The following is a 26,947-nucleotide window of genomic DNA, read 5'->3' as shown; positions in this document are numbered from 1 at the left end:
ACCCAGATAGAATCCATACCTCGAGAAAAGCGAGGCAGACCGACAATGAAATCTATAGTAATATGTTCTCATTTCCATTCCGGTATTGGTAGCGGCTGTAGTAATCCAGTGGGTCTTTGATATTCAACTTTAACTTGCTGGCAGTGCAAACATTTAGCTACAAAGTCGGCAATGCTTCTCTTCATTCCAGGCCACCAGAAGTTCTGTCTCAAGTCATGATACATCTTTGTGTTCCCCGAATGCATGGAAAATTTGGATTTGTGAGCTTCAGTCATAACACGCTTTCTTAAATCAGAGGAATCTGGTACACAAAGTCTATTATGAAATTTCAACACATTATTCTCAAACACAAACCCCTGCCTCGGCTTTGAATCAAATTCTTCCACCATCTTTTTCAAGACCTCATCTTCAAGTTGTCTGTCTCTAATTTTCTCAATGATTGCAGGTTGTGCAGAAATAGTAGCTAAGATTCTGCCCTGTTCTCGCATCACAATCTCAATTTCGTTCTTTTCCAGGTCACATAACAATTCCTTCTAGCTAGTGAGCAAACATGACAAATTGCCAATGGATTTTCGGCTCAAAGCATCTGCAACGGTATTTGCCTTCCCTGGATGATACAAAATTTGCAGGTCATAATCTTTGATTAACTCTAACAATCTCCTCTGTCTCATGTTCAATTCTTTTTGGGTGAAGAAATATTTGAGACTTTTATGGTCTGTATATACTTCACAAGTCACACCATACAGATAATGTCGCCAAATCTTCAAAGCAAAGACGATAGTTGCCAATTCAAGGTCATGAGTTGGGTAATTCTTTTCATGTGGACGAAGTTGCCGAGAGGCATAAGCAATTACCTTCCTGTTCTACATTAGTACACAACCCAACCTTTTATACGAAGTGTCACTGTAAATCTGGAACCCATCAGTACCATTAGGTAGAGTTAAGATTGGTGCAGTCACCAATCTGGTTTTCAACTCTTGAAAAACTGTTTCACGCTGATCATTCCAATCAAATGGCACATTTTTCTATGTCAGCTGCATCAATGGCATAGCAAATTTCGAGAAATCTTTCACAAACCTTCTGTAGTAACCTGCAAGTCCCAGAAAACTTCTTACTTCGGACACATTAGTTGGTCTTGGCTAGTTCACAATGGCTTCAATTTTCTGAGGGTCAACGAAATAGCATCTCTGTTGATTACATGCCCCAGAAATGCTACACTGTCAAGCCAAAATTCACATTTGGCAAGTTTTGCATATAACTTCTTTTCCCTCAGAATCTGTAAGACAGTTCTCAAATGATTCTCATGTTCTTCCCTATTTTTGGACTAAATCAATATATCATCAATAAAGACAATAATAAATTCATCCAGAAATTGTTTGAACACCCTATTCATAAGGTCCATAAAGGCAGCAGGTGCATTGGTTACCCCAAATGGCATGACTAGGAATTTATAATGCCCATATCTAGTTTTGAATGCAGTTTTCTCTACGTCTTCTACCTTGACCTTTAGCTGGTGATACTCGAATCTAAGGTCAATCTTAGAAAACACTTAGGCCCCCTGAAGTTGATCAAACAAGTCATCAATTCGGGTTAGTGGGTACTTGTTCTTGACAGTTACTTTGCTTAACTCACGGTAGTCAATACATAGCCTCAAAGATCCATCATTCTTTTTAACAAAAAAAAACTGGAGCACCCTAAGGTGAGATACTCTGACGGATGAATTTCTTATCTAAGAGCTCTTGGAGTTGGACTTTTAACTCTTTCAATTTGGATGTTGACATCCTATAAGGAGTCTCGGAGATAGGTTGTGTTCCAAGTATTATATCAATAGTAAATTCAATTTCCCTATCAATTAAGTCCCCGGGTAGATCATTGGGAAACACATCAGGAAAGTCACAAACCACAAGAATAGTTTCTACACTGGTACTATCTAAAGATTCAGTCAATGCGCAACACAAGTAGGCCCGGTAACCTTTCCTTAACAATTTATTGGCTTTCATAAATGAGATCAAGTATGGCGGAAGAACTACCCCATTCCCAGTGAAAGTAAACTCAGGCATACCGGGTGGTTTGAACATGACGGTTTTGTTCACACAATCAATAGTAGCACAATATTTAGTCAGCCAATCCATACCCAGAATACAGTCAAAATGATTAATGCTCAAGGGCAGCAAATCAACATACAATGTCATATCACCAATTATAATATTACATGTCGGATATACATAAGCACATATCATAGAACCCCCAGATAGTGTAGACACAGATAGCAAACAATTCACAGGTTCTAACGGTCTAGTTAATTTTCGAGAAAAAGCATGCGAGACAAATGAATGCGTAGAACTAGAATCAATCAGTACATAGGCATTCTGAGCACAGATAAGGATTATACCTGAGACTATTGTTTCGGTATTCTGTACATCTCTAGGCACGAGTGCAAACACTCTTCTTTGCCTTAGTGACTCATTTCCAGCATTACCTCTGGCATTTGTTCTAGTATTGGCCTTTGCTACAGGAATAGATCTGGATGAATTTGCCGCTGGGTGATTAACATTGTCAAACCTCATTGGACAGTCTCTAATCATGTGACCGATTTTGCCACACCGGAAACATGCACTCGATGCACGTTGACATATGCCTTTATGCCTCCTTCCACACTTTGAATAGATTGGTATAGATCTGCTACTCTGGCTTGAGCTGCTTGAAGATCCAGTATTTTACTTTTTGTTCGTGAAGAAGGAACGACTCTTCCGAAAATTAGATATAGGCCTTTTACTTTTCCATTCTGTTGTTGTGTCATTGCCTCAGTTAGAGCGGCGAGCATTTGCTCCATTCGGCTTATTCAAGCCTCTGAAGACTCACTTATATCACTTCCCCTTGCATTCTCCATGTTGACCAGGTTATAATAAACATAGGGATAATCTTGTTCATTTCCTTCAATTTTATTTGTCCAAATTCAAATCCAATTCTCATAGTTATAAAGATTATTACACACTCACACATGCTGATGATATGTCCCTACTTCTTTTTAGGACATACTATAGCTCTTATGGACTCGTGTGTGTGGTATAACATGTGCTCTGATACCACTCTGTCATGACCCAAACCTGCCCCTATAGGTTTAGCGTCGTAACCAGCCAGTAATCCTTGGATTACCTAAGACCTCTTAACAATTAGACTTATAATTAGGGGCTGCAGAAGTAAATACATAAAAAGAAACATACATATTCCATTGAGTTGTGCAGACATACATGGGATTGATAATCTTAAACTTTTATAGGCATATGAGTGACGTCAAAAGATACAGTATTTACACACCACTTCATGTACATATAAAAGAAAAACTTGTCTATAGGGCAAAAGGAACAGTCTTATACATCCATAATAATACAGCCACAGGACTTGACTTGATCTGGAACCTCCTCGTGAGTCGCAAAAGGTGGCTGACAAATACAAAAATGCTTCAGGCATCATCTTAAGCCTGATCACGCGTCTGCTCACCTACATACATAATAAATAACTAGTGAGCGAAGGCCCAGTGAATAATAACAAAGTAAAGGGGTAAATGAATGATGTTTCATAACCATTTCTGAAACTAAAGTTTACGTTCGTATTCTTATTCCGCGCATATATATATATATATATATATATATAAATCAGAGTCCATGTTTAATCTTACATAGTGCATCTGTTAGCGCTAATAGATTACACACAAAGTATCAAAGATCTTACTTGTCAGTTCCATAGAGGAACCTCCGACCGGGTACAGATAACTTGCCAGTTCCATTAAGGAACCTCCGGACTAGGTACGGATAACTTGTCAGTTCCATTAAGGAACCTCCAGCCGGGTACAGATAACTTGCCAGCTCCATTAAGGAACCTCCGAACTAGGTACGGATAACTTGTCAGTTCCATTAAGAAACCTCCAGCCGGGTACAAATAACTTGCCAGTTCCATTAAGGAACCTCCGGACTAGGTACGGATAGCACACTTGAATTATAGCATAAAGATCACAACATTTGTCAGAGTTAGACAATCATTCATAGTACAGAACATAACATTTCGTAAAACAGATCTTATTTCATATACAGAGAATAATTTAACTTGAACATAACTTTACTAAGTTATTACTTACAGATAATAGATGCTCTAAGTAAACAAACAGAGTAGGCAATTCAGCTTCCTTATGGCGCGTGACCTACACAGTATGACAGATACATACATTGAAACACACGCTCGAATTATATATAACTTATTTCATTTGTTCTTAGTGTGTTTCTACCCTTTATCCTCATTACGACGACTTAATCTTGGCCTAGGAATGCCTAGGATGAAATGAGGATGCAAAATTGCACTTGAAAACATCTTTCAAAACTTGCTAAAAATAGAGTTCACGCTTGAGCGTGGCTTTCCTCGCTCGAGAGAACATGCAAAATGTGAGGGTTCGCTCGAGTGTAACTTCCTTCACTCGAGCAGTTTGTAAACTTTGAAAAAGTACTGGTTGGTTGTTTTTCATGTTCAACGGACGCTTGATCCTCGCTCGAGCATGAGACTCAGACCCTCGCTCGAGCGTGAGACTCAGACCCTTGCTTGAGCGTGACTCTTGTCGCTCCAGCGTGCTACAAAACACAAGAACTTCTGAGGGCTTGCATTTCAGGGTCGAGCGTGCTTCAGGTCGCTCAAGCAGAAGTGCACACACTCAAAGTGGTTGCTCGAGCGTGGATTCCTACACTTGAGCATATATGCAAATTCTAGGATTTCCAGATTTGTTCCCAAAGTTCAAAACTCAAACTTTAAACATCCAAACTTGATTTTTCTAGGCTAAAACTTAAGGAACACTTAGAAGTTCATAATACATCACGAATTAAGGATCTTTTCAAGAAATCATGGCCAAATAGCTTGCCAATTGTGCAAAATTCAACTTAAAATTCATGATTGATCCATGAACATGACATGCATGAATTTCTTTGACCTTAAGCTTCTCAAAACATGATCAAATGTTACAAAACAACTTGAGACTTGATGACTTCCCAAAGTTAAGGTGAATTTAAGACATGCATGAGGGAATTCTTGGAAATTCAACTCAAAATGTGAGAATATGTATGCATGTATGGAATGACTCAATTCTCTTCAATTTTAACTCTATTCTTGCATTTACGAACCTAATTCATTAGAGTTCAAGTCCTATACATTATAATTGTACACTCTAGGGGTTGAATTGTTACCTAGACTTCCCAAAGTGTGTGCTAGGAATTAACTTCTTGAGTTTCCAAGCCCAATGCCTTCAATCTCTAGCAAGATCCTCTCAATCTCAAGTGTTGACATCCAATCTCACTCTTGGTCTCTTTCTTCCTCTGTCGCACGTTGTAACTTTTGGTGGCTTAAAGATGATATCAAAAAGAGGCTCAAGTGGGGTGTATAAGCCTTATGTAGGCTTGGGTAAAAGCGTAATTAATTAAGGCCAAATAAGTGGACATTAAGTTAATCTAATTAAATCATTCCGACTCGAATTTCGATTGAACCTACCATAAATTCCTAAAAATTTTAAATAACACGTAACCGAAGTCAATTTCTAAATCGGATGTCGTTAAGGCTTTCAATTCCCAAATCAAAATGGAATTATGAACAGGCTTTTCCTACATTAAATAGATAGAAACACATATAAGGCAACATGTGATGCAAAACTTCACTTGAATCTCTTATTAGACATAATTAAGCATGTATTAACATTAATCATGGGTCGGGATTGTTATAATAGCAGACCGACGACTCTTCTCATTTTGTACATAAGTGAATGCCTCCTGAAGGGAAGGAAGAGTGTCCAAACCCAGAACTCGACTCCTAACCGGATCATATTCCACATTGAGGCTTACCAGAAACTTGAAGACCCATTCCTGTGCAATGAACTTCCTGTACCTGACTAAATCAGCAGTGCAAACAGGCTTATAGTCCTACAGGTGATTAAGGCGTTTCCAACCGTTGGTGAGGGAGGTGAAGTACTGAAGAATAGTCTGCTTCCCCTGAACAGAGCTCTCAATAGAGTGGCGCAGCTTAAATGCTTGTGAGAAATTCCCTTTGCGGGAATATGTGGCAGCCACAACATCCCAAACATCCTGGGCAGTTTTCATAAACAAGTAGCCTTCACCAATTCTGGAACCATCGAATGAATAAGCCAACCCATAATCAAAGAGTTAGTAATCTCACATCGATCATAACCCGAGTTAGTGATACCGGGTGCCTGTATCCTACCATCAACATACCCTATCTTCCATCTGCTCTTCAAAAAAATAGTCAAACTCTGAGACCATACTAAATAGTTCTGACCATTAAATAGAGAGATAGTGATTTTTAGACTAGGGTTGGGGTTATCAATCATGGTAGTAGGTATGATGGAACTCTCACTCCTAGGTGTTTGAGAAATAGTGGACACACTGGTAGAATGTGCCATGGATACTATACTACCGAACCCTTAACAAAACTAGTGGCAATCACAAATCCGGAAGGTGGTAGTGGAAGGGAAAACACAACTGCCACTACGAAAACATAAAGAATTAAGAACTTTTTTCTCTCTTTTTTTAAAGAGAAACGAAAAAACAGAGGTTGGTCAAGTTGAAGACCTCGTCAACGGAGACAAGCAAAAGGACGACAGTAGAGGGAGAGAGAGAGAACGAGCCATTGTTTATTTTTAAAAGCAAAACAAGGAGAAACGACTGGCTTTTGTCTTCTTTAGAACAACCGAATGACAGTCTTTCGTCTTCTCCAGAACAACGAATCACAACAGATGGAGACGGAGCAGAGGCTGTCGCATAAAGGCTGTTGACCAACAAGGGTGAACCAAAACCCTAGACTGTCATCAACCCACCCAAAAAACACTTGGGTTGAGCCAAAACCCCTCAGGGATGAGTCGGCTTGAGTTGGGTTGAGCCGAAGTCCCTCATGAATGAGTTGGGTTGAGCCGACTGACAGAGAGGACTTGTCTCCAGTTGGTGGCTGGTGACTCCAGTGGGTAATAGGAACAATATGGGTAGATGAGTTTAGGTTTTAGGGTTAGGCTCTGATACCATGATGATTTTAGAGAATACAAGATTAGGGAATGATTAGGATATCATCGTCTATTTATATTAATGAAGATTAATAATTACAAGAGAGCCCTAAGGCATAGAATAATTACAAAATAATAACCCAAATAATCATATATTATTCTAACAGAAACACTTAGCCAAATTTCTAAAAACAGGGCAGCTCACTCGAGTGGACCCATTGGTCTACAAAACTTCTGAGAGCTCTCATTTTACGCTCGAGTGAAGATCTGGGTCACTCAAGCCAAGTTTGAAAACAAAATGTGGTTGCTCGAGCCAAGGCTCATGTCTACAAAAGTACTGGGAGCTTGAATTTTATGCTTGAGCTAACTTTTGGTCGTTCAAGCAAAGGCTCAAAAAAAGAGTAGTCGCTTGAGTGAAGCTTTGGTCGCTCAAGTGAAGATGCAGAATCTGAAATTTCCAGATTGCTCTCCAAGCTTCAAAACTCAATCCAAATGCATGAAAACAATCTCTAATTTTTGGCCCAAAAGAATGTGGACAAGCAGGCAAGGCTCAACTTCTAATCCATCTATTTAAACTTAATTCTTGTCTCAATCTCTAATTTTTCTTGAATTTACATGTAAATGAATCAAATACATAGCTTAAGAGTTAAATTCCTTACCTAATCCTTCAATTGAGCTCTAGATTTCTATGTCTTGAAGCTAGCAAACCAAATCTCTAAATTGTCTTCCAAATTCTTCCTTTCTCCGTTTGATTTCACTCTCTTCTTCACTCACTCTCTCTCTCTCTCTCTCCCCCTCCCTCTTACGGTTGATGCTTAAAAAGATGATGAAATGTGTGTAAATAGAAGGTTCTTGAGTTACTCAGACCTTATATAGGCTTGTTTAAATTAACTTGATTAAGTGTGATTAGATCTAATTAATTTATTCTAATTATTTGATTCTAAATCAAATTTCAATTAAGCTTATCATAAAATTCTAAAAATTCTCAATTACACGATGACCTAGTCAATTTCGTATTCAGATGCCGTTAAGGCCTTCAATTCGCATATTGAAACAGAACTTCAAACAAATATTCCTACGTCAGATAGATGTAAGCACAATTAATACAAAACACATGCAAGTAACTCAGAATTTCTTCTTAATTACTCATTAGGAATTCTTAATCATGGTTTATTAACTAATCATAGATCGGGGTTTTTACAAGTCCCAACTCAAAAAAATCAACTAAAAAAGCCAATGCCAAATGGGGACTTAGGAACTTTAACTAATAAATAAATTATTGTTGTCCTTAAACTCTTAATGGAATTTTAAATCTTAAGAACTTTAACTATCAAATAAATTATTGTTATCCTTAAACTCTTACACAAAATACAAAGAGATCCCTCCATAATTTTTCATTATAGGATTTATTTCTATGATATATTTTCTAATTAAGTGCTAATTGTGAGTCTAGAAGTTTACTTAAGGAAAGATCTATATGGTATTTGACTTCCTAAATTACAATTGCTTGTGAGTTAAGAATCATAGTTGATAAAAGTTTTACATAGATGTTTTTAAACACAATTTACATGTGAAAAGGATTTACGTGGGATTTCACTTTATAATTAACATTGCTTATTAGTCAAAGAATTAACAAAACAGTCCTATTAAAATTAATTCCTAAATTTACAGTTATCTATTAGTGAAACACATTTTATTTTCATAGATTTTAATTAGTTTCAGTTTGTAAGTGTGTGAGTGAATTTCTGACCACACTGCCAACTCAGTATTCAGCTGGAGAGCACTGGCAAAATAGATGATGCCTGATTGACGTGCAACAGAAAGAAGAGATTCCGGCAGTGGTTCGTCCACCCGGGGCACTCCAACGATCAAGTCAGTTATCTCTCAAAGATAAATCAAGTGCTTAACTCACTATTCAGAATATAAATTGCGTACCTTACACCCATGTGGGTGCCTTTCTTTTATAGTTAACCCAATTTTAGCCCCAATAGAAGCCTAGCTTCGATGGACTTTAGCTCAGTGCTTATCTTGGACTCTCCAATAGATAAAGATAAACTCCCCAAGAGTTTTATCTTATCCAAGCTGAAGTCTTTCCTCATTCTAGGACTCTTGTCCCTTATGCGCTTATCCCGGATCCCGATATCTTCGGAGTTAACCTTGGCCTAGCCGAGATCACCTCGGCGTCACAACCAAGACACGTGGCACCTCGGCTGACACGTCGGCGTCACCTTGGCCACGTCTTGGTACTCATAAATATATACCCACAACTGCCCCCTAGGTTCTATTACCTCGGCATCCTGAGGTGATGGAACCTATATCAGTATTTCCTTCCAGTACGTCGGCTTCAAATTTCTTAGCCGAGATTATCATACAGGCCGACATGTCTTTTAAAGAACAAGAATTCTAAGAGCTCCGTCACGCGTATGAGCTGTCATGCATAATAACTAAACCGTTTTAGCCACACGTCTTCCCCTTACTGGATTGTACTTGATACGCGTCTGTAAGTCGATTTTTTCTTGCGTGCGTCGACGCATACGTCATTTTAGGCACATTAATTGCCTTTTTGCCGCCGTTTCGAGTTTTGACAAAACTTCCTTCCTTCCCCCGTCTTTTCACTCTTTACCATCGTTTCTGAGGCTTTTTCTCTCTCTAGCTTTTTTCCAAAAGATCTGCCATTGTTCAAGCTTTCCTAGCTCTGCAACTTGCTGTATTCATCTCCTCCGGCGTGATTTTCACCACTTTATCACTTTTGCAACCGTTGTCTGACTTCGGCGATCCTCACATCGGTTTCACTTTTTCTGGTAAGCCATTGTTTCTCCTGGTTTTAGTTCTTGGAAAAGTTTTACTTTATTATTAGTTGTCATTGTCGTTTTGCTCAAGTTCTTGACTTATGAATCACGTATCTGAGTGTGTCTATTTCATGACTTTGCTTTTGCCCATGTCTTGAATACACGCACTGCTCATAATTTTCTTTCCTGAATGCTTGTATCTTTGTCTTCTCTTTACTGCTCTTGTATGATTCCATACTTAGAATATTTTGCATATCTTCAATGCACACTTTAACTGTGTAATTTTCTCGGGTTGAAATACCTCTGCTATACAGACCAACGGTTTACATTAGTAAGTACATAAGTACTTAGTTTAATACAACCTTGGCCTTAACTTGTAAATTTTTCACAAATTTTAACAAGTGTTAGACACAACCTTAGTTTAACTTCAACTTGTAAATTTTTCACAAATTTCAACAAGTGTTAAACATAATCTCGGTCTAACTTCAACTTGTAAATTCTTCACAAATTTTAACAAGTTTTAGACATAACCTTAGTTTAACTTCAACTTGTAAATTTTTCAAAATTTTAACAAGTGTTAAACATGATCTCGGTCTAACTTCAACTTGTAAATTTTTCTCAAATTTCAACAAGTGTTAGACATAACCTTAGTTTAACTTCAACTTATAAATTTTTTACAAATTTCAACAAGTGTTAGACATGATTTCGGTCTAACTTCAACTTGTAAATTTTTCACAAATTTAACCAAGTGTTAAACATGATCTCGGTCTAACTTCAACTTGTAAATTTTTCTCAAATTTTAACAAGTGTTAGACATAACCTTAGTTTAACTTCAACTTGTAAATTTTTCACAAATTTTAACAAGTGTTAGTCATAACCTTAGTTTAACTTCAACCTGTAAATTTTTCTCAAATTTCAACAAGTGTTAAACATGATCTCGACTTGTATATTCTACCTTGTCAGGAACCATTTTCCAACTTTCTGCCCCCTAATGTGAACTTAAGTTCCACTTGGGTTCTCATTATGCATGTATTTTAGAAACATCAACAACTATTTTATTAGTCACAAGTGTAAAAATTCAAGCTTTATTTATTACTTAGGTCAATAACAAAGAACAAGAAAATTTAATGATAAAAAAACTTAAGATTGCACGAATTCCAGGGCCTTGGCAACTCTTTGCCCTCATTATCTTCAAGCCGATATGCCCCATTGCCCAGTACCAAGATGATTCTACAGGGTCCCTCCCAATTTGGGCCAAGCTTGCCCTCTCTGGGATCCTTCTTGTTGCTGACGACTTTTCTCAAGACGAGGTCACCGATTTGAAACTCCTTTGGGTTGACCTTCTTATTGTAAGCCCTGCCAAGCTGTTGCTGGTATGCCGCCAGCTAAATTGCAGCTCTCTCCCTTCTTTCTTCTAGCAGATCCAGATCTCGGGCTAATAATACATCATTAGTTCCGTTCTCCACTCCCTGGGTTCTGATCCCTGGAATGCCGACTTCAAAAGGAATGACTGCTTCTGTGCCATAGGCCATAGCGAATGGGGATTCCCCAGTTGATCTTCTCGGCGTAGTTCGATATGCCCAGAGTGCACTTGGTAGTTCATTTACCCACTTCCCCTTTGCTGCTTGCAGCCTCTTCTTAATCCCATCCAAAATGACTTTGTTGGATGTTTCTGCTTGTCCATTGCTTTGAGGAAAGCTTGGGGTTGAAAAATAATTCTTGATCTTAAATTTTAAACAGAAGCTCTTGATTAGCTTACTGTCAAATTGTGTTCCATTGTGGGTAACTATTGCCCTTGGAATCCCAAATCTGTTGATGATGTTTTTCCATATGAAGTTCTTTACGTCCACGTCTCGGATCTTGGCAAGAGGTTTAGCTTCTGTCCATTTGGTGAAGTAATCTGTTGCTACCAGCAGGTACTTCCTTTGCCCAGTTGCCTGGGGTAGTTTTCCAACAAGATCCATGCCCCATTGGGCAAACGGCCAAGGACTGGATACTGGGTTCAGGTCTGCTGCTGGTTGGTGTATTAGTGGTGCAAACTTTTGGCACTTTTCACACTTCTTGACATAGATTTCTGCATCTTTCTGCATGTAGGGCCACCAATATCCCTGGGTGATGGCCCTATGGGCAAATGATCTGCCACCAACATGGCTTCCACATATTCCTTCGTGTATTTCGTACATAAAATCTTCAACTTGTAAAGGATGTACATACCTCAAAAGGGGTCCAGTGAAGGATCTTCTGTAGAGATGTCCTTCTGTTGTCAGACTGAATCTTACCGACTTCAATCTGATCTTGTGTGCCTCTTTGTGATCATCTGGCAGTTTTCCTTCTTTCAGGAATGCTATTATTGCGTCCATCCAGCTTGGTCCCATGTCCACACGCATTGCTTCACGCTCTGTGGTTAGTGGTTCGATGCTCGGGCCCGACAAGTAGTCAACCATTATCGTCCTTGCCTTTCCAGGTTGTATTGCACTAGCTGGGTTGGCCAGGGCATCGGCGTGACTGTTGTCATCTCGGTTAACCTGCTGTAGTCGGCAATTCTAAAACAAGGCCACCAACCTGCCTACTTCTTTTACGTATGCCGACATACGTTCATCTCGGGTTGCGAACTCGCCTGTTGTTTGGTTGACTATAAACTGAGAGTCACAGAAGACTATCACCTCATCTGCTTCTACTGCTATTGCCAGTTTCAGTCCTGCAATCAATGCTTTATACTCTGCTTCATTGTTTGAGGCCTTGAACCCCAAACGAATGGATTGTTCTAATATCTGTCCATCTGGAGATACTAGTACTACTCTTGCCCCCGCTCCTTGTCGGTTTGAACTCCCGTCGACAAACAGTCGAAAGGAGTCACTAATGTAAATGCTGCAGGGTCTTAGTTTTTCCTCCTTTCTTTGTTCCGTTGCCCTCGGCTGGGCTCCTCCTTGCTTGTTTGGACATCATTCACCTCGGCTCAACAGAGCCCGATGCACGATAGATTCTGGCGTGAACTTGGCTACGACATCGGCCAAAACTTAGCCTTTGATTGTTGTTCGAGGTCTGAACTCCAGGTCATACTGGCCCAAGGCTATTGCCCATCTGGCTATTATGCCTGTCAGATCTCTTTGCTGCAATAAGGACTTCAAAAGGTGTTCAGTTAGCACCACAATTTTATGGGCTTGAAAGTAATGATTTAGCTTCTTTGAAGCCATTACTAAGGCCAGCGCCAACTTCTCTAGGGGTAAGTACCTGGTTTCTGCGTCAGCTAGGGCTTTACTCACATAGTAAACAGCTCTTTGTTCTCATTTTTCTTCTCGGATTACCACTGTACTTACCGCATGTTTCGAAACTGCCAAGTACAAGAACAGTTCCTCTCTAGGTTCTGGATTTGAAAGTACTGGAGCTGTGGTCAAATACTTCTTCAAGTCGGCCAAAGCGGCTTCGCATTCCTCGGTCCATAAGAAGTCTGTGGCTTTCTTCACTAAGTTGAAGAAAGATTTGCACTTGTCTGAGCTTCTGCTTATGAACCTATTTAGGGCTGCAGCCCTTCCAATCAGCATCTGCACCTGTTTTGCCGACGTCGTGCTCTTCAACTCCAGGATGGCCTTGATCTAATCTAGGCTGGCCTCAATGCCCCTTCTGGTAACTAGGTATCCCAAGAACTTACCAGATCCAACTTCTAATGCACACTTCGATGCATTGAGTCGGAGCCAATATGTTTTAAGGATATCAAAGACTGCTTTTAGGTCGGCCAGATGACGTTCAGGTTCCTTGGTCTTCACGACCATGTCGTCGATGTAAACTTCTACCGTTCAGTCAATCAGGTGTCTGAACATCTTGGTTACCAATCTTTGGTAAGTTGCTCCTGCGTTTTTCAACCCAAAAGGCATCACTTTGTAGCAATACAGGCCTTTTGGGGTGATAAGCGCAGTCTTCTCCTCATCTGAGGGGTACATGGCTATCTGATGGTACCCCCTATAGGCATCCAAGAAGCTCATCCTTCCATGCCCTGAAGTGGCATCCACCAGTTAGTCGATCTTGGGTAAAGGAAAACTGTCTTTGGGATAGACCTTGTTTAGGCTGGTAAAGTCCACGCAGACCCTCCATTTACCATTATTTTTCTTTACCACCACCGTATTTGATAGCCATGTCGGGTAATCTACCTCTCGAATGGCTTTGGCTTCCAGAAGCCTGTTTACTTCCTCTTCCACTGCTTCAACGTGCATCAATGTCGGTCTTCTTGCTCGTTGGATTACAAGCTTGGATGACCTGTCCACGTTCAGTTTATGGCAAGTGACCTCGGGGTCAATGCCAGGCATTTCGTAAGGCGTCCAAGCAAACACCTTAATGTTTGCTCTCAAGAAGGCCTCCAACTCTTTCTCCTCTTCTTCGGCTAAACCCGAGCCAAGAAGGAAGAAGCGTTCATCATCCCCCTGTTGGACGAAGATTTTCTTCAGTGCTTCTTTACTCTTCTCGGCTGGCTCCTTGCCGATGTCATCTATGACCTCCACGTCCTCGTCTTCGATCTCTGTCCTTTCTGGCTCTCGTATGTTGCAGGTAGATTTCATTGCTGCCATAGAGCAGTTTTTTGCCTATGGCTGATCTCCTCTGACCTCCTCTATCCCATGCTCTGTTGGGAACCGCAACAGTTGATGCAATGTTGAGGGAACAGCTCCCATTGCATGTAACTATGGTTTTCCCAAGATGACGTTGTAAGGGGAGGATGTGTCGATTATGGTGAATTCTGTCTTTATCTTCTTGGTGCCAGCCTGTACCTCCAAGCTCGCTGCTCCAAGTGGTCATGTCAGTGTTCCATTGAACCCGATCATTGGGCCATTGGATTGCTCCATATCGTCTGGTTGAAGGCCAAGCTCCTTGTAACACCTGACATACATGATGTCCCAAGAGCTGCCTTGGTCAATCAGGATGCGCTTCACTTGGCACTCCCCAACCTAGAGGGATACTACCAAAGCATCATTATGTGGATGCTGTACCATCTCAAGGTCGGCTTCAATAAAGGACATTACTGGTCCCTGGCACTCCTCGGCCTGATGTCGTTTTTTCCCGACCTGGTACACGTGCTGCAAGTGTTTTACCTTCTGGGTCTCCCCCCGTATTTCATTTTCATTGACCTTCGAGTGAATTATATTAATTACCCGAGGTCCTCCTGCCTGCGGTTGTTGTGCTAGAGGGGTAGAGCTGCTGGTACTTGAGGCAGTCTTGCCTGCTCTTTCCTTATCATGGCCTCATTTATAAGGTCCCTCAAGTGGCCCTGCCTCACCAGGTCTTCTAGGTGTGACTTCAGGGCTCTTCAACCCTGAGTCAGGTGCCCATCCTCATTATGGTAAGCACAATGCTTACCAAGGCTTCTTCCCATAAATTCTCCTGGCACCCTAGCTAGTGCTCTGAAATAGGGTTGGGATCGAATTTTATCCAAGACTTTGTGAATTGGGATTCGGAACACAGTTGTGACTGCCTGTGTAGCCCTCAGTCCTATCTCTTGCTTGTTGGATTCGTTATTACCTCGGCCTCGCTTCGGCGAGCCGTTTCCTTTCTCTTGCTTTGTCTCCTTAGTCCTCGATGTATCTTCCTCAGCTCTGGCATATTTCTCAATTCTGGCCATGAGCTCTTTCATGCTTTTTGGCAATGTCTTTGCCAAAGACTTTCGTAGTGGACAGTCATCTTTTAGGCCATTCTTGAAAGATACGACCGCCACATCTTGGTTGCACTCAGGTATTCGATTGAACACCTCATAGTACCTTTTTGCGTAGGCCCTAAGGCCTTCATCCTTACTAATTCTCAGAGCCATCAAGGCATCTACCCTCAATGGCTGTAGTTTGTTTGTCACGAACCTAGCCACGAACATCTCGGCCAGGCCTTTCCAGGTCTTCACATTTCCCTTTGCCAATTTGTGAAACCAATCTGATGCAATCTCCCTGAAGGATGAGGGGAACACTTTGCAGAGCAACGGCTCGTTCCCAGTGTATAATGCCATCAATTTTAGGTATAATCCGACGTGAAAGTTGGGATCCAACTTTCCGTCGTATATCTGGAACCTCGGCATACTGAATCTTTTTAGGGCCTCAAATTTGTCCAACTCTGCCAAGAATGGTGTTTTTGGCTTAACAGGGGAGGTTACCTCGGCATCTTGTTGCTTCCTCTTGAGGTAATCTCTCAAATCCTCCTTTGTCCGCCCAGGAGCTCGGCTATCTCCTGATTTCAATCTTTTTGGTGCACTGCTTTCGGCTTCGTTCTTTCGACCTTTTTCCATTAGTTGTGTCGACGCACAGCGCCTGCCTTTGAACATGCCGATGTTCTCTGGGGTCTGCCTCCTTGGTGCGATGTGTCCTTCGAGATTCTTCCCTCCTCGACTCCCCTCGTCCGACCTCCCTCGAAGGTCGGTGAGAGTGTATTTCGCTCCTGGTATGCTGGAGGGCTATAGGGATTGTTTTCTGCCCTCCCTTCTGGGCATTGGCCGCTGGGATCGGCGTGTCCTGCAGCGGGAATGGTGGCTGTATGACATTATTTTGCATCATGAAATTGACGACCGATTGCAAGTTTGCCAATTTGTTTGCCATCTCTTTCACCTCTTCGTCCCTCTGCAGGCATCTATCCTTCCATACCTGGAGGTTGTCCTCGTTGTAGTACCCGCTTTGATCTGGTTTCTTTGGCACATCGCCTTCTTGCCGACGTCTTTCTTGCCGTGATTCTGGTTCTGTGTCTCCTCGTTACAACCATTTTCCTCCATGTTAGGATCAATGTGTTTACCGTTCCCAGCAGGGGTTTCATCCCCAACCTTATTCTTTTGTCCGTCACTAGCCATCTATTCTCCTTTCTTTCCCACAGACAGCGCCAAATTGTGTGAGTGAATTTTTGACCACACTGCCAACTCAGTATTCAGCTGGAGAGCACTGGCAGAATAGATGGCGCTTGATTGACCTGCAACAGAAAAAAGAGATTTCGGCGGTTGTTCGTCCTCCCGGGGGCACTCCGACGATCAAGTCAGTTATCTCTCAAAGATAAATCAAGTGCTTAACTCACTGTTCAGAATATACATTGCGTACCTTAGACCCATGGAGGTGCCTTTCTTTTATAGTTAACCCAATTTTAGTCCTAATAGAAGCCTAGTTTCGATGGACTTTAGCTCAGTGCTTATCTTGGACTCTCCAATAGATAAAGATAAACTCCCTAAGAGCTTTATTTTATCCAGGCTGAAGTCCTTGCTCATTCTAGGTCTCTTGTCCCTTATCCGCTTATCCCAAATTCCGGTATCTTCGGAGTTAACCTCGGCCTAGCCGAGATCACCTCGGCGTCACGACCAAGACACGTGGCACCTCGGCTGACACGTCGACGTCACCTTAGCCACGTCTTGGTACTCAGAAATATATATCCACAGTAAGTATAGATTTTACTTGAAGAAAAAGTTAAGATGGTATCACATATATGCAATCTAAATCACATTCTTGAGAAATTATAAATTCTGAAAATTGTACACATGGACCACTTAGTCACAAGGGTAATTGGTAAATCTCTCATTGCAACTTAATCAAAAGTGCAAAGTGTTAACAGCTATAAGTAAAAAATAATAAATCAAGATGAGATTCTATATAAAATATAAGGGAAATATTATGATATGTCCCAGTTATGATTTTTGTGGTTTTTATTTATGATCTATTGTGGTATTAATTATGATTTGATTATACATATTGTGATATTTGTTATGATATTATTTTTGTTATAATTCAAAAAGTCTTTAATTATATCTTATGTAGTGTTTGATTGTGATTTTTTTATTATTTATAATTATGACTCCAAAATAATTCAGTAATGACATTTGTAGTTATCAACCCAAGAAATTATTTTTTATTATTATTATTATTATTATTCTGAGGTTGAAATTTAAATTGGGTAAATTATAATTTCTACCTTTGTATTTAGGGTTATATTATTATTATTATTATTATTATTATTATTATTATTATTTTATAGGTGCCAGTTTCTCTCCGGTCTCAAATCGAATTGGAAAAATGTTATTGGGTTTATTGAGTTCACTTTTATATTCCGTTTTGATGATCTGATCCGTTCACATTTTAACATTTATCAAATACATCATCCTTGCAAAAAAATAGATTTACCGGATAACGGTAACCACATATTCAGATCAATTTTGTATAAAAAAATAGACGATGAGAAAATAAATAGTTCATACAAAATTGATCCGACCACATGATTTTCATTATCCAATCAACATGATATTTTGTAGAGATAATATATTGGACGAATCTTAAAATGTGAACAGTTTAGTTTATCAAGGTGAAGCCCAAAAAACAACCCACTGGGCTGGATTGAATTGTCTTGTTCGATGAAGGACTGCCTCTCTAGGCAAAATTACTCAAACTTTAATCTTAATTATAAGGGTTTGGTTCTTTAAAGTTTAGATCTTAATATATGAGAACATTTAAATTTGTTAAGTTTATTTTGGAATCAATTTTGATGATTTTAACTGTTCACTTTTTTAGATTCATTGAGTAGAATATTCATGTAAAAAAATCAAGATGATTGAATATCAATAATTACATATTTGAATCATATTTATTTTAAAAAAAAATGAATGGGAAATATAATTTCAAGAATAATTATTTATTTTTTATAATATAAATTTGATTTAAATATATAATTATTGATATTTATTTATTTTAATTTTTTATATAAATATTTTATTCAATAAATTTTAAAAATAAATAATTTAAATTATTAAAACAAAATTTATGATGGCTCCGCAGACCGTTCAAGAAAAGCCCAACCCTTATCATTCTTGACCTGGAAAAAGTAGGAGTCATGCTGCATGAAGAATTACGCAAGGCCGGACATGCAAAGCAAAAGCTAACTAGTTTTGAGGTTTTCAGCTCAGCTGACCACTCGGCTCTTTGTAAACACCACAGCGATCAATTAGGGATTGTTTGGAATGATTTAAATAAGTATTTTTAATTTTTTATGAAATATAAATTAGATTTAGGTTGAATTTGAAGTGATGTAATTTAAATAAGATGATATAACTTAAATATGATAGTGACTTTTTAATTTTTTTTAAATATGTCAAACCAAACCTTAGTCTACAAAATAACTGTACAATCACAACCCCTCATTCAAAGCGGGCCAGGGATGCAGCCGAGAGTCAGATTCTCTCCTTACTCTCTCACTCTTTGACTTCTTATTTATTAGGTTATTAGACGCATTTCTAAACTTAATTTGGACAATTTCAACTATTTATATTTTAATATTTATTATATTTATAAAAAATTAAATTGATCGGATATTAAAAATTGCATGTTTGGATTATCGAACTAAAAACTATTTTTTTTAAAAAATTTATTAAACAATTTTTTGATTACATACTTTTTGATATCTGATCAACTTAATGTTTTACAAGTTTGATATAGTCAATAAATTTTAAAATGTGAACGATTTGGATTATCGAAATTGAGTTCAAAAGTGGACCCAATAACCTAACAAGTAAAAAGTCAAGGAAAAAATGCTAATTCTGCCGGAGAATTGACATGGGAATTTTTTTTCATAATCTCAACCGTTGTTTATATGGTAAGTAAACATATTAATCATACAAACAGATCAAATTAATTAGATATTTCTATTTTAAGATTAGGTGGTAATTATTCTTAAAAAGTTATTAAAATTATATTAATATATATATATATATATTTTATAAAAAAAAAGGTATGTTACACTTTACTTTTTTTTATATTTGACTTTGACCCTTAAAGTTTGATTTTTTATACTTTGATCCTTTATATTTCAGGTTTTTTTTTTTAATTTACTACTAAACTAATTTCTATTTAAAATTAGATAAAAAATATCAAGATAATTGTCACATAATATAAAAAAATATATTATTATATTAAAATTTGAGTTTGTATTAGATATGTGAATTATATATAATAAAATATTTTTATACAACGTGATTTTTAATGTGTCATTTTGTATCTAATTTTTAGGGTAAATTACAAATATACTCCCTGAGATTTACTTAAAGTACAGATTGTCTATTGTGATTTTGAAAATTACAAATACTCCCTTGTTAAAATTTTTTATTTAACAAAATTAACTAAAAAAAAAAAATTCATAATTATTCTCTAATACAATAATAAAATTATCTAAATTATTAATTGAAATATATTTATGATATCATTAAAAATTGTTACTTGACTTCATGATTTATTAATAAAAAGGGTAATTTGTTACGAAATTAGAAACCTCAAGAGGTGGAATGTAATTTCCAAAATTATAGGAGTGATTCGTATTTTAATCAAATCTCAGGAAGTGTATTTGTAATTTATCCTAATTTTTAACAACAATTAGTTTTATGAGTAAACTCGAAAAAACTTAAAACATAAAACGTCAAAGTGAAAAAAAATAAATTTTAAGAATTAAAGTGAAAAAATAACTAAATATAAAAGGAGCAAAGTGTAATTTGTTCCAAAAAAAAATTGTGAATTTATTATGTGACTACAGAGGTTCAATTAAATTAATTTTTTTGTACCAATAATCTACTAAATTAATTCTACAATAAGAATGAGTATTGAGGCAAGCAAGAATCCTAATTCTCATTCCGGGGTGTTTTGGGAATAGATTTTTTTTGGTTTTTTTTTTTGGGGCTTGTTGTCTTTAATTAACTTTTTGTAAATTATTTTTAAAAATTTTAGGTTTTTAAATTCACCTCGACAAGACGAACTGAAAAATTATAATTTAAAAAAAAAATTCAAAAAAAATCTTCAAAATACAAAAATAAGCAATCTCTTTTTACTTATTTTCGTCTTTAGTAATTTTTTTTTTAATTTTTCAAAAAAAAATACTTCAAGATTCATCTCGACAAGACGGATAAAAAAGTAAAAAAATTTCACATAATTTAAAAAAAAAATTACTAAAAACAAAAAAAAAATCAAAAAAATAGATGCTTTTTTCACATAATTTTCACATCGACGGTTGAAAAACAACTTTCATATTTTCCAAAGCCAGCAGCACTGTCACTCTAAAACTAAAAAAATAGCATTCCCAGCTGATTTTAAGTGCATTGAATTCGGATTTGCACAAAAGACACACTCCCCATTCACACTGCCTTTTCTGGAGTATTTGTGGTTGCAAATATGTCTCTCTCTCTCTCTCTCTCTCTCTCTCTCTCTATATATATATATATATATATATATATATCAACAATGATAGAGACTATTAATTTTGGAACTCTAAAAATATCACTAATGACATGACACTCAATAAAAAAAGAAAAAAAATATAACACCAAGATCAAAACATCAAATCATTCATGATGAGACCCACTACTACATCATGTGATAGCACTAATTAATGCTCTCACTCTTTTTCCATATATATATATATATATATATATGCAGTGAATGAGAATATATTCAAAATCTTTTCTTTCCATTAAAAAAACACAAAACTGATTGCCTGAATCGCAAGTAATAAATCTGTAAATCCGGAATATAAAATATAAAATAATTAAAAAAATCAGTACTATCAACTTTTCTATAAGACTACAAACCACAGCCAACCAAATAGGCTGTCCTTAGCCTTAGGGTTTGCTCTTAAAGCTATTCTTTGAGCCGTTTATTTGTTCTCTGTCGATAAAAAAAAAATATTTCAATTTTTTGGCCTAAGAAGAAGAGGCAAAAAGGCAATCTGGCGAAAAGGAGGTTAGATCTCTTAATTTTTGGGTTTATTGTTCTTTCTTTTATTGTTTCTTTAGCTGTTTATGTATTTATATGTGTGAAATTGCATAGAAATCATTGAGAATTGTAATTTATATTCTTGTTAATAATCTTTCTTTCAATTTGTTATTTTTTTAGACTTAGTTTGATCTAAATGTTTAATTGTATTACTTGATTTTTTGTCCTAGATAAATAAACAAATGATAAATGATTCATATATGTAATGGGTAGATTGAATAGATTCTGATATTTATGGAGTGTATATATAAATATGAATAATTGAATGTGTGTGTTGAATTATTAGGTGTTTGATCTATATAAGCTAAAGAATTTGGAGCTCTGCTCATAACTTTGTCATGTTGAAGGGTTTTTTTTGAGGAACTTTTTCTGATTAGTTTGTAATGCATTGGATGTCACAATACAGACTCACAATATACAAGCGATTCATCGCAGCACATTCGCCATGGTATATGTGGACGAATAGTTTTATGTGCGTAAACGGGTATATATATGTTAATGAAAATTGATATAAATATTACACACATCTTAACTTGAGGTGTTTGTTGGACGGGAATAAAAATTATGCCAGTTGAACTTGAATATCTGTTGCTTTTGTTTTTAATTTTGACTTGTTTGGGGCAAGTCTAATTTTGTGTTGATCTATATCCGAACAACATCAAGATTGTTTTATTTTTTATTTTATTTTCTATCATGTTTCAATTATTTGCTGGAATTAATGATAGAAGGATCCCATGATCCTGAACCAATCTTAACTGGGATTGCAAATCCCAAGTTTGTCTATGAAGAGCGAATCCAATTATATTAGTACATGAAAAAGTAATTGCTTAAAACTTAGAATAAATTTTTAAAAAATGAATACAAAAAGAAAGAACAGCAATCACAAATCTTTAATTCTTAGGGGCCTCTTTGGCATGTGTCCCAGAAACTGTGTGTATACCTTGTTAAGGAACCTAGTGAAGAAGCCTAGTAAAAACACATGTGGCAGTGCATTTAATTACTGTAATTTCATTTAAAGCTTGCTCAGCGGAACTTGGGAAAGATGTTTTCCACATTTAAGCACTGTAATTTCATTTAAGACTTGCTCTAGAACTTGGGAAAGCTGTTTTCCACATTTACATTTTTCACTCTTGTCTCAAAAAGCAAAAATCAGCGTAATCTCAGGAGTTCACCCTTTTCCAGGTTTTAGATCCACTCTCTGAAACAAAATTACCAATATGCTACAATTGTTATATTGATTAAAATATAGAAATTGAGATCAGAGTTATATGTCAATAATCATAGTCTTTGACTGTCCAGTTTACATTTTCTATCCACTTTTTTAATTATTATTCTTTCTTCTTCTTTTTTTCCATGTATCAGGCAATCGTCTCTTATGCACATTAGTGATTTATTTTCCATAGTTCCCGAAGATTTTCTTTCACTCTGGCCTCTGTAGCAAATTCGAACCCTTCTCGCACCTCTAGGTGGGTGTGGGGTGTTGATGAAGTGCTAATTTTACTTTGTGTTTTGAGGAGATCAAGATCATCACACATCTGGAGACTGTGCCGTGTTTCAGAGGGTTTGTCACTTGACTACGGCTAAGGTCACTGTGGAGTGAGTACCAAGAACCTCGTTAGTGTCATGTGATTGTAAATTAGAGAAATCAGATCTTTGTTTCAGGTTTCTGGGCATAATTGAGCAGGATAGTTAGTTGTTGATAGTTTTCGATGTAACAACAAGAGTGGATCTCATGTGAATGAGGCTTTAGTTATTTCAATTAAAATGGTTAGGTTTTCGTGCTTCAACGCCCACACCCATTCTGACAAACCAAAGGTAAGTGGAAGAACTATTTGAGGCTGATTTTTTGTTTTTAACTAAGCTGTTTGAGGGGATTGTTCAATTGCCTTTGCTGACTGTTTATTTCTATGTTAAATCAGAAAACCGTTCAACTGTCTGTTGAAGTGCAGAAGACATTGGCAGATCATTCTCAGAATCAGGCCCTGAAGGATTTTAGAGATTCTTCAGGTTTAAACTCATTACATTTGAAAGTTGAAAAAGACGCTATTCCCAATAATAGTTCTAATCATGTCATGGCTTCCTCTTCCACCGAGCGTGGCTGGAAATCAGAGGAATTCAACAGCAGCTATGATATTGAGAGTGACAGAGGGATCTATCATTCTGGGCGTATTAAGAAGAGCCTGTCTTTAGGGTGCGGACTGGATAGGGAGGGGAGGGCTTCTGTTGGAAATGACTCGGAGGATGAGACAGATACAGGATATTCACGTGACAGGCCCCATAATCAAGATAGGATGGTGGTTCCAGTTGGTCGCAAAGATCCAGAAATCAGCTTGGCCAATCTGGATCAAGAAGCTCCGCACTATGATTCTCTTCAGGCAAGTACTGATTTGGTGAATACTGAGTCCATCTTCTCAATTGGAGATACATTGCAATCGGAAAAAGAAGGCCATGAAAACTCTGATACTCATTTTTCTGGTGAGTGTGCTGATGAATCTATTGACCATACACCTCGTACCCCGCCTATTATTGTGAAGTCAAATTCTATGCCCAACATAGGTTCCTCTGGTGAGCGTTCAGCTCTTAATTACTTGGAACCTCATTCTAAATCTTGTGAGGACCTTACTGTTCTTGAGTTGAGGTGGAAGGAGATGGTAATTCATGAGGTAGGCACAGGGGTGATTCATGAGGTAGGCACAGGGGTGATACATGACCGAGAAAGAAATGATACTGCATTAAATAATGGTAAAAGCAATTGTGAAAACAATGCTGGGGATGGTTTTGATCCATGTAACTATGTTGGTTCATCAAAAGACTGGATAATACCTGTTATGGATGAGGCAAATGCAGAGAAGCACCTTCACGGAGAGTCTTCAGCTCGCCGGAGGGAGGGATTTCCAAGCAATGATTTCAAGATCAAACGTATCGAGGATTGGGTCATTGATCTACAACATTGTGGCCCATTGGAAGAGTCAAATGATGGATTATCAAATGTAGATGATCATCAGGTACAGAGAGCTGCAAGATTTGATGCTAAGGTCACCCCTGGTATGGAAGCTGCAAAGAAATATATCTCATCTTTGACGCCCACATCCACCACAGCTCAGCTGGCAAATCATGGGTTGGCTGTGATCCCATTTCTCAGCGCTTTCGTAAGCCTAAAGGCACTCAACTTATCTGGAAACAACATAGGTTTGGCGACCCTTATGACATCCTTTGAATTGTCACTTTTCCCAAGTCTTTTCTAGGATAATTTTGAATTGTTTCTGTTACCAGACTTATTGATGATCTTCACTTTGCTTTTGCAGTGAGGATAGCTGCTGGTGCTCTCCCTCGAGGACTCCATAGTTTGAATCTATCAAAAAACAGCATCTCCACTATTGAGGGTTTGCGTGAACTTACACGGCTTCGTGTACTTGACCTGAGCTACAACCGAATAGTGAGAATTGGACATGGTAAGGCCTTTTTGCTAAAGTACAATTTGATAGGTCTTGGCTTTTGTCTATTGTTTCTTAAGAGTCTCTTTACATTAGTACTGTCTTTCTTGCAAAACTATTTGAGTTGGGTTATAGGCAAGTTGGTTGTAATGTTGTCGTACGTACTTTTCAGTTGCGATGTCAGAAGTCTTGCATGCTAGATTTAGTTTTGGTTTGATCATCTCAAAATATAGTTTACCTTGAATCATACTTTTGTTCACTAGAATCACAACTGTGTTTATTCTTTGCCTCTGTTGAAATCTCCCCTTTTTTGTTTTCCCTCAAAGTATAGTTTACGGTTCACTAAAATATTGTTTACCTCTGTTTTCCCTCAGAGTACTGGATAATTCAAGTGCCTAAGCGTCGTAGGACGCCATTCATCAACATTTCAACATCTTTACCAGGGTTCTATTTCCTGATAAATAAATAAAAAACAGCGCTCAAATAGTACACATTAATATGTGTGTTTGTGTGGGAAAAAATTGTGTACACACCTAACTTTTGGCATAGTGCACAAAATAGTTATCCCGACACTTGAACCCATAGCCTCGAGGTTATTAACCCATAAAAAAAACAAAAAAACGGAATTTGGCAGAGCAAGACAACGAAAATGATCAGGAACTCTTCATTGAATTTTGAACATAACTATCACTTCAACATAAAATTCTCACTGAAACTTTAGTGATGCATGTATAATTTAATGGAAGGTTTTGATTTAACGTGTTTTAATATTTTTTTAGGTGCTTTTCTTGCTTCTAATGTACTTTAATTTTATTTATTTAACAGGCCTAGCTTCTTGTTCCTCTCTGAAGGAGTTATACTTGGCTGGAAACAAAATCAGCGAGGTCGAAGGTCTTCACCGTCTCCTAAAACTAAATGTCCTCGATCTGCGTTTCAACAAAATCTCCACAGCCAAATGTCTCGGCCAACTTGCTGCTAACTACAATTCCTTACAAGCGATCAGCCTAGAAGGAAACCCTGCCCAGAAGAACGTCGGAGACGAACAACTCAAGAAATATCTGCAAGGGCTTCTGCCTCATCTGGCTTACTTCAACAGGCAGTCCATAAAAGCTGGCACTTTGAAGGATGCGGCAGACCGTCCGGCTCGATTGGGTATTACTGCCGATCGTGGCCTTAGATTGGAACATAAGAGTTCGCGGAAGGGAAACCATGGTACCTCAGTTCACAAGACATCGTTTTCTTCATCAATTCATGGTCAGAAAGGTCAAGCCACAGTGTCACCAAAACCATCCAGGGTTGGTAGGCCTGGGCGCCTGCCTCCGACTGGAACTAAAACAGGAACCGCTCATCGGAATAATTTTTATGATTTCGGAAGCAAGCTTCTGAATTTCAGACATGATCTTGCGATGCGGAGAAGTCGAAGTGAGGGAACTCTTGCAGCAGCTCTTTGAGCTTGTTTTCATTTCATGGTTCAGACATGGGACTTATGTGACTTGGTGTTCTGGGTGATCTTTGCTTTTTCTGCTTGCAGTTCTTGGTTTGTTTGTTTGTTTGTTTGTTTGTTTTCTTCCCCAAAGTATAATGGTTTCGTACCAGGTCAGAAAATAAAATTTGAGCACACTACTAGCAATGGATTTGCAAATGTTGCACACTTCTGTATTTCTTATTTTCTTTGTGTGCCTTGTTTCTTCTTCTTGTTTTTTGGGAATTGTGGAGTTGTTTAGGGCAAATACCCTTCTTTTTTTCTTTTCTTTTTTTTCATATTTATAATTATTCGTACCCTTTCACAAGTCATACTTGCAGGGATTAAATCACCAGAATTTCATTGTTTTTTCACGGCCTGTACATGTCCTTTATTTATTTATTTTGTCTCTTTACATATACAAATAAGGTTTGTCATGAATTAAATAGGAGGTGAAAAAATGATGAAATTCATGTGGT

At 37.8% G+C, this 26,947-nt stretch overlaps 1 protein-coding gene across 2 annotated transcripts; it reads left to right on the top strand.

Annotated features, from left to right (window-relative positions):
• The first annotated feature begins 21,241 nt into the window (after positions 1 to 21,241).
• Positions 21,242 to 26,665, top strand: LOC114261796 (Outer arm dynein light chain 1 protein). 2 transcript variants are annotated; one of them, XM_028202109.2, is made up of 5 exons: positions 21,242 to 21,539; positions 22,935 to 23,387; positions 23,492 to 24,761; positions 24,878 to 25,024; positions 25,832 to 26,665. In XM_028202109.2, exons 2-5 carry the CDS (start codon positions 23,337 to 23,339, stop codon positions 26,455 to 26,457), a joined length of 2,094 nt encoding a protein of 697 aa, XP_028057910.2. In that variant the 5' UTR covers positions 21,242 to 21,539; positions 22,935 to 23,336; the 3' UTR covers positions 26,458 to 26,665. The 2 variants fall into 2 exon arrangements, with proteins under 2 accessions (XP_028057910.2, XP_028057912.2); XM_028202111.2 differs by lacking the exon at positions 22,935 to 23,387 and having other exon boundaries at positions 21,360 to 21,539.
• Positions 26,666 to 26,947: the final 282 nt, after the last annotated feature.

Source organism: Camellia sinensis, chromosome 7, assembly GCF_055761805.1.
Source record: "Camellia sinensis isolate YWXY chromosome 7, ASM5576180v1, whole genome shotgun sequence".
In the NCBI taxonomy this organism is placed as follows: Eukaryota; Viridiplantae; Streptophyta; class Magnoliopsida; order Ericales; family Theaceae; genus Camellia; species Camellia sinensis.
This window is presented reverse-complemented; position numbering and strand designations above follow the sequence as displayed.

Bases quoted from the DNA above. Each gene is read 5' to 3' on its own strand.
- LOC114261796 (XM_028202109.2), top strand. From the start codon at position 23,337: ATGGTTAGGTTTTCGTGCTTCAACGCCCACACCCATTCTGACAAACCA. The intron at 23,388-23,491 runs GTAAGTGGAAGA...ATGTTAAATCAG, and splicing joins CCCATTCTGACAAACCAAAG to AAAACCGTTCAACTGTCTGT. The intron at 25,025-25,831 runs GTAAGGCCTTTT...TTTATTTAACAG, and splicing joins AATAGTGAGAATTGGACATG to GCCTAGCTTCTTGTTCCTCT.